Source organism: Periophthalmus magnuspinnatus, chromosome 10, assembly GCF_009829125.3.
Source record: "Periophthalmus magnuspinnatus isolate fPerMag1 chromosome 10, fPerMag1.2.pri, whole genome shotgun sequence".
NCBI lineage: Eukaryota > Metazoa > Chordata > Actinopteri > Gobiiformes > Gobiidae > Periophthalmus > Periophthalmus magnuspinnatus.
In genome coordinates, this window is record NC_047135.1 from 5,449,967 (window position 1) to 5,458,186 (window position 8,220).

General features: G+C 41.4%; 1 protein-coding gene across 1 annotated transcript in view; it reads left to right on the forward strand.

Moving 5' to 3' along the window:
* The window catches only part of LOC117377228 (protein diaphanous homolog 1), a 28,497-nt gene extending 20,669 nt beyond the window's left edge, over positions 1 to 7,828 (forward strand). Inside the window, exons 14-21 of the mRNA XM_055225041.1 lie at positions 1,281 to 1,345; positions 2,001 to 2,180; positions 4,657 to 4,912; positions 5,072 to 5,202; positions 6,271 to 6,385; positions 6,488 to 6,496; positions 7,589 to 7,701; positions 7,793 to 7,828. Of these exons, the coding sequence (XP_055081016.1) occupies positions 1,281 to 1,345; positions 2,001 to 2,180; positions 4,657 to 4,912; positions 5,072 to 5,202; positions 6,271 to 6,385; positions 6,488 to 6,496; positions 7,589 to 7,701; positions 7,793 to 7,828 (905 nt within the window). The remainder of the gene's footprint in view (positions 1 to 1,280; positions 1,346 to 2,000; positions 2,181 to 4,656; positions 4,913 to 5,071; positions 5,203 to 6,270; positions 6,386 to 6,487; positions 6,497 to 7,588; positions 7,702 to 7,792) is intronic.
* Positions 7,829 to 8,220: the final 392 nt, after the last annotated feature.

Genomic DNA, 8,220 nt, shown 5'->3' on the forward strand with positions numbered 1-8,220 from the left:
AAAAATGCGTTCTATGGGTAAACTCTATAGAGCACTTTGGGTAACTTCACCACAAGAGGGAGCCAAAGAGGAACTAACAAACTGCTACAGGTCTAACAAAGGACATGTTTATGCTTGAAGTATCCCCATAAAGTAATTTTGTTCTTTTGTTAAAATATTTGAAATTTCAATTGATTTTGTTGAACTTGTATGTTATTTTTCATGTGTTAAAAATGTTAATAGGATCTCACAAGAAAGAATAGGTTTTAATTTGTAGTTTAATTTTTAGCTAGTAGTTAATTTGTAGTATTTAATGTCAAAATCAGAGCCTAAAATATGTGAATGGGATATGAGTTTCTATTTTCAGAGCTTGATTGGCAGTTGTGAATGCCAGCAAACAACACCTGCTGACCAAAGAGCAGTAAAGCACAGCAGAGCGGCCGCCCGAACATGTCTCATGAGTTGACTCCTTGTTTATGACAGGGCTGCGTTGTGCACTGCATGAGGCGCCAATTGCACCATTTCTAAAAGTGTCCTGACATACACAGGCTGGTTGGCCTCCTTTATGGCTGCCCAAGTTATTATCAGTGGAAAGCAGCCCAATTCTGCCCTGCATGCATTATTTAGTGTTTTTCTTTGAACTCCAAAATTCAGCACAGTTTTCCCGGCACATTCCGTTTCCCTCAGAGCTTTCTATTCAAAGTTTGTCCCATTTAGCCTACCACCATGACAGACATAACCCCCATTACACATCTCATTATGCATAATGTTTAGAAAAGTGTTTGTGACTGACTATTTGAATGTTATTATCATCTTAGAAAAATATAGAAAACTTGATTATTTAACTTTGATTTTGTTGAGCTATTTAGTCCCATAAGGTATTTTGCGGCATGTTGGTGGGTTCTATCAGTTTGATTGCCCTCTTGGGTTGCCTTTGATGAAGTGACTGTGGCATTCATCTTGTTGGTAATTAGCTTTTTACAGCTTGAGCTGGAAAAGCCGGTGGATAGTAAACCACTTGTAGACACTCCAATTACGCTGTGAAAGTGCCCCGCTGGTCAGTCAGTTTCCCTTTTACCGTTGATTCTCTCAAGCAGAACCTTTGATAATGAATGACCCCCAAACTTGTTAATTGACTTTGAGAAAGTGCTTCTACATTTATATGAAGCCTTATACTGACTAAATCACAATATAACACTAGTAAAAGACACAGAGTAGAACTAATGGATTTCAGTGTTGTTATAAAGTTGTTTAATTACTTTTCTTGTTGAAATTACATTATTTTTCCACACTCTTTGCAGATAACATGGTGGACCAGACTAAAGTGGAAACCAGCGAAGCCAAAGCCACTGAACTGGAGAAGAAGGTTAAATATGCAATTTCCTATTCATGGTTGCAGACATTTTGATTTGCTAATACTTGCTGTTTATCTTGCTGACACTCACTAACAAACATGATAATGGGAGCACTTTATTATATGGCACAGTAGTAGAATGGTAGTTGTATATCCTTGGCTGGGTAAAAAAAAAACCATGTAATTTCGATCATTACTGGGCAGTTGCTCATGGAAGGACATCTATCATTCTACTTGAGTTCATGCTAGTGTGATAAAACCCAACCCGTGTGAAGGATATAAATAACCCAAAAACCTGGTGTTTTCTTTGTATTAATACGGAAACAGGGCGGCATTATCCCTCATTATCCCAGTTACCAGGCCATTTTGCATCCTATTACCATGTCTTTTACTGTGCTGTAAAGTGTGACTGAAGTAACCCATCAGCAAACTCACCAAGACGATCAGAAGAAATCATTTCTGGTGGGGCTAGAGGAGGTAGTACAGACTGATTGTGCTATTTGTGTCTTATTGGCAAGATAATTACTGAAGGATCTAAAAGAAGCTATGTACTTCAGACTCTCTCAAATTCACTTTGTTCAGGGCCATTTCCAACACACAGTACATAATAATAAAAGAAAACTAATGACTACTGTTCTCACTCACCCGATACTTTTGTGTGTCTTAGCTGAATACAGAGTTGACGGCGCGACATGAGTTGCAGGTGGAACTGAAAAAGCTGGAGGGAGACTATGAGCAAAAGCTGCAGGATTTGAGCCAAGAGAAGGAACAGCTGGCCTCTGTTAAACAGGAACGAGAAAAAGAGAACCAGGGACTACAGAAGCAGCTGAGCTCTCTGCAGCTACAGGTACCAGCTCACCACCTTGTGCTTAGCTTTAGCCTTGTTAATGCGTCCCACTCCACCGTAGTACAAGTTGTATCACACAACAGTCTTGACAGTGATTAGCCCTATATGTTGACATTATTTGTTGCTTTCCTGTCCTTAGTTTTGCAGCTCTGGAGTCTAGAAACTGCATGAGCATTAGTTATTCATATTGATATACCAAGCCATCTCTAATGTCCAACAGCCATTAAATTCTTTGTTTTTATGAAAAATGCAACAGAAATATGAATCATTGCACATTGAATTTGTGAAAGACATCTTCCCTCCACTAACTGCTTCTTTGATTCTGACATTTTGTAGTAGTAGGAAGGTTCAAGTTTTTATTAGGGTCATTGTCCAAAGATGGACTTTGTCAAATTCTCAAATCATCCTGTCAGTATTAAATTTCAAAGTAAAGCTGGGCTTACACTGTTCGATTTAGACACAAATCTTAGCCGTATGACAAGTTTAAAATCGTGCCGAATTTTGGCTCCTCCAGGCGTCTACGCCGTGTAGTGTCCAGAGCGTTATGAGCTGCGATTACCTGCTCACCATGAATGCGGGGCAGCTGATTGTACAATTGCAGGGGTATCATATGTGTTTGATATTTGTCGTGAGTTGCAGGATCCTAGCACTGCTGTAGGCAGGTGAGAGCAGTGTGTGCACAGTAAAATCAACTGTAGGCGGATATAAACACAGCTCTGGTGGGCTGGAGCAAGGTGTGGAGGTGAGCTCAGCTGGGACAATATAAGCGCTCTGACAGGTCTTCTGAACAAATCACTGTACGCATGATAGCCAGAAAAGTTTTGTGACAAAAGCTTTGAACTTTACACAAAGCAATGCTAAAGTTAACTGTGCCTATGGTTTGCTAATGTATTTCTGTGATGTTTTGGGAGTTTAATGCGCATATATGGAAAGATAGTGGTGTCACTAACGTGTCCACAGCCCTACACACTCCCCTCCTCTGGTTCACGTACCTTGTGCAGTGTGATCAGGTCAGCATATATAAACATCACTGTGTACAATGTGTATACTCCCATCGTGAGCTTTATGAGATTCAGTCACACAGTGTGAGTTTGAGAATAATTTGGAATGTCTTAAAATTGTATGAAATCATACAGTGTAAGCCCAGTTTTAAAAGCATAATGGGAAAGAGGTAACAGACAGAGCAATTAAAGATAAAGAGGACATGAATGTCATGTCCTCTTTAATGCGTAGGAATATTAGCATTTCTGTAATAAATGGGTAATTCAGTGTTAAAAATAACTTTGGTTTGGAGCAGTTTTAAGTGTTGACTTAAGTTTTTGTTTCATGCAGGCATTATTAAAGGTATCATAAGACAAACTCTACCTTTTACCTCTTACCATTAAATTCTAGCATTGATGTCTTACCTAGTCACCATCTAAAATTTAAACAGATGGGTGATGTAGATTATAGGCCACAATGTCTAATTAATGGCCATTTCTTCTATAAACATGACATGTTGAATGTGAAAACATGAAGTATATTAAGGTGATTCCCAATTTTCTGCTGTCCCCTGGCCACGTAGTGACACATAGTAGTGAAGGGCCAGTGACCCCTGAACACTCTCAGTATGTGTCCTACCTTTATGTATATATATACTTAATGCTCAGTGTGTCTGTCACTTAGAGAACTGGGCTAATTATAAAGTGAGCTTCATCAACTGTGGCTGATGCCAACAGAGCTGTGTGGTCGTCACACACAAAAAACACTGTAGTCTGCCTGAAGCTTCACGAGCCAATACGATTTTCATGAAGAATAATCAATTCTATTCATTGAAGGTTTCTTCACATGTAGAGATCTTTCATATTCAGTTTTTCCAGTTTTATGCTGTGCCCAGCTATTTCTGTTGCTGCCGTCAGAAAGCTCGTTTCAGACCTTTTTATGTTCCATTAAAAGAAACTGCATAAACAAACATCATGTTTAGATGCTCAAACTTATATTTCATTGATAAGCTGTGTTTTGTGTAGTCGAGCCTAGTTGAATTTTCTTCTAATTTATTTCCCTGCTGGAAATTATTATTACTGGCTGTGTCATTGGACTTTGTGATCAATCATGAACTGAATTCAAAATTTTAATTATAAAGTATTTTCTTCCCTAAGAAGTTTTTCTTTTAAACTTTTTTAAAAATTCTTCATTGAAATTCTATTTGGCTTGATTACCCCCTGCCAGGCTACTCTTTGTGCCTCATACTCCAGTCTCTCCTAAAGGCCTCCCAAACTTCATCCAACCCATTTTAATCCGTCTCATCTCTCTTCAGTTGCTCACGGTATTTTAGTTTTCTGGTTAAATCTAATCTCTTGGTTGACATGACTATGATTTTTAAAAAAGGTGTTTGAAAATCACAAATGGACTTTGGAGATCACTAGAAATGTAAATATTCACCTACATTAAAGTGTTGTTAATGTTAATGTTAACTTACATCAATATTCTTTTCTAGATTGAAAAGCTGCAAAAAGATCTGGAGGAAGCCAAAACTAAAGTTGTCACAGTAACTGTACCCACGCCAACACCAGGGATGCCCCCACCACCACCACCTTTGCCTCCCTCAACCTCTCAGAGTACTGGAACTGGACCTCCACCACCTCCTCCATGCCATGCAGGCATGCTGGTGCCCCCACCTCCCCCGCCTCCTCCGCCTCCTCCACTGCATGGTATGCCTGGGCCCCCAGCCCCTCCACCTCCTCCACCCTTACCTGGTATGGGACCCCCACCCCCTCCACCCTTACCTGGTATGGGACCCCCACCTCCTCCACCTCTTCCTGGGATGGGACCCCCGCCGCCTCCACCCTTACCTGGTATGGGACCCCCACCTCCTCCCCCTCCCCCAGGAGGTCCAGGTGTTCCCCCTCCACCCCCAGGTCCTGGGATGCCTCCTCCACCATTTGGGGGCTGGACTGCAGCGCCTCCTCCTCTGCCTTATGGCCTGCAGCCAAAGAAGGAATATAAACCTGAGGTCCAGCTCAAGAGAGCCAACTGGAGCAAGGTTTGTTTTTGTTTGGGAAATCTCAGAATCACAAAGTGAGGGATTTAGTCCCACATCAAAAAAGATGTGTTTTGTCTTAAAGGAGTCTGTCTGACCACAGGCCTCTTCTGAGTTGGGGTGTAGTATGTGATTAATAATGGCAATGTTCTTACATTGCTATTATTAATCAATGTTATTATACTGATGTTGTTCACACATTGCAGTGAGATTCTGACCTAAAATGACTTGTGTGCATACGTGCATCTTATGATGATGTGCCTGCTCTCCTCCTCTCATATATGATGGTTTGAACATCAAAACGATCTCTGTCTTTCTTTAGCCTAAAGCTACTGTTTAATGGTTCCAGCAGACTTCATCAGCGTTTAGCTTCTCCCTCCTTCCCGCGTTTAGGCTGGTGTTGAACGGGTGTGAGTGTTTGACGAGGATGTCACTGAAATTGCTTTTTAATAAGCCTTCTTCTGTTAACTGTGCCACTGAAAGATAATTAAATTGCTGCTCGAAAGGACAGTATTCTTTTGTAATTCAAATGAAGTTTTTCAAGCTTGGTGTTATCTTTTATTTTTATGAGCTCGCACACACACTTTCTGCTGCTTCAGTTCAGACCCATATCACATTTCGTTTCACGACTGCTTCTGTCTTGCCTTCCTCCCTGAGGCTTTGTATGGAATAAAATCTGAAAATCTGTACATTTACCACAGTATGTTCTACTTTTCTCCTTTTCCTTTTGATTAGAACACTCAAAGTAAAGAAAACCTGCTAATTGCGTCTCACTGTCTCGCAGTATTAAAAGAGAATTTAGGAAAATACAGACGAAGCAGATAGTAGGACTACGGGAAGGAAGAAAAGTACATTTTCTTTAAAGCTTTAAACGAACGTCTGTGAAAAAAAGTGCTAAGATTAGAGAAAATGACTACTTGTTTTCCCAAGCCCCTATTATTGTGCTGTCTCGCTGTCCGGCTCTTAAAACCAATAAGTGTTGCTGATTGTCTCTTTAACACACAATGACCATCATTTGTTTGGCATAATAGATTAATCAATGCTTTTTCCTTCTCTGGTCTTTGTTTTCAGATTGGACCGGAGGACCTCTCCGAAAGCAGCTTCTGGACAAAAGCAAAAGAGGATCAGTTTGGAAACAATGAGCTTTTTGCCAAACTCACCTTGACCTTCTCCTCGCAAACAAAAAGTCTGTATTTGCCAACTATAGAAATAACATTTGGTATGTTTTTTTCCACTAACAATAATGTCTTTATTGCATGTTTCCTGCTTTTCCAATTGCTTTCACCAGCAACCAAAGGTAAGAATGCAATACACAAACATTTATTTAGATCTTTTCAGAGTTTGCGCCCTTCACTGCTTAGAGGACATGCATTATTCAGCATCAGCGTTTTAAAACAGCATCTCATTCTGTGTTATGAATAAACCACATGCACCTGTGTCTGCACTCATCTTTGTTTAAATGTGGGCTGGACTTCATCAGATCAGATCAGATGAGATGAGTGGGACTTGGGGGGCTATGGTAAGATGGACAAAGACTGGAGGGAGGGATAAGCAGAAGGTCACTGATGTCCTCCGACCGTCCACCTGCTGTTGTCCTGGCACAAAATGCTGACACACAAACACACCTGTCCACTCCTGTCACCTTGTCTCAGTGTCAGTGTGCCTTCTGCTTCCCCTCCTCCATATTCATATCAGAACCAGGAAGTCACGGACCGACGGCGGCTGGGGTGGAGGTAATTCTATTTGACCTTCACCGTCAGCCTTGGTCCACGTGCACACACACTCACGCTATTATGCATAAACACAAGCCCACGTGTGGTATGGAGGATGCTTGCTGTTGATGCAAGTTAAATGTCAGAGTTGGCAGCTCACCTCTTGGCATTCACCTGGATGGCAGTTGTAACGTATGCCTGTCGGTGCTTAATTTAACCTCTTGCCGTTCTTGGCCTATGCTCCAGTGCCTTGGCTTTTTATTGGCAAAGACGGGCACCTGTTCTGGTTGATGTCCAATAACCTTTCCTCCGAGCACGCTATGAAGACACCATGGCCTTTTTATTTTTCCCACCTGTCGAGATGTCTGACATTCTGGATAAATGGAAATCATATTCATTGTTGCTATGTGCTACTTTCCACTAGGACTTAGACACTGAATTTGCTCTGGCTTAGTGTGTACAAAAGACATTGTACTATTTTATTGATTAATCATTATAATAGTTCTCCAGAATAGATGATGACACATGTGTGTAAACTTTGGATTAGTAAATGTCTTTTTAATGAAATGCAGAGATCGGTCTTATGATTTAACATGTTAAATTATCATTTTTAAATTACTTAAAAAAAAAAAAAAAATTAATTAAGAAATAATTTGTTATGTTCTGGGTGACATCAGTTGCTCATTTAGCAGACTCCTGCCCCTGGACCCAGAGCCATTCCCAGGGCATAGAAACACAGGGAGCCATCAACCCAAGCTGTGTGCAAGCGCTCCATGTCGGCTTCGTCTGGGTACCCAGGCCAATCCAAAAGTGACTTAACAATCCTTAAAAATCAGGGTCTTGTTTATGCTCCTCTTGTGGCTGCCTCCAATTGTTACCAGCATAGGCACAATGACACCACATCGCACCACCACTGAGCCTCTTTGACCTCCTCTCTATCTCTATCTCTATCTCTATCTCTATCTCTATCTCTCTATCTCTATCTCTCTATCTCCCTCTTTCTATCCCTCTCTCTCTCTCCCTCTCTCTCTCTATCCCTCTCTCTCTCTCTCTCTCTATCCCTCTCTCTCTCTCTCTCTATCCCTCTCTCCCTCTCTCTCTCTATCCCTCTCTCTCTCTCTCTCTCTCTCTCTCTCTCTCTCTCTCTCTCTATCCCTCTCTGTGCCTCCAGCTCAGCTCAGGCGCTGCGCTCACTCCTACACACTGAAACAAATGTGCACAAGGTCAGTGAGCCCAGGGCAGGGACAAGGGTCATGACCTCTTGGCCCATGTGGAAGAGTGCAGCACTGATCGTGAGAGACATACAGTC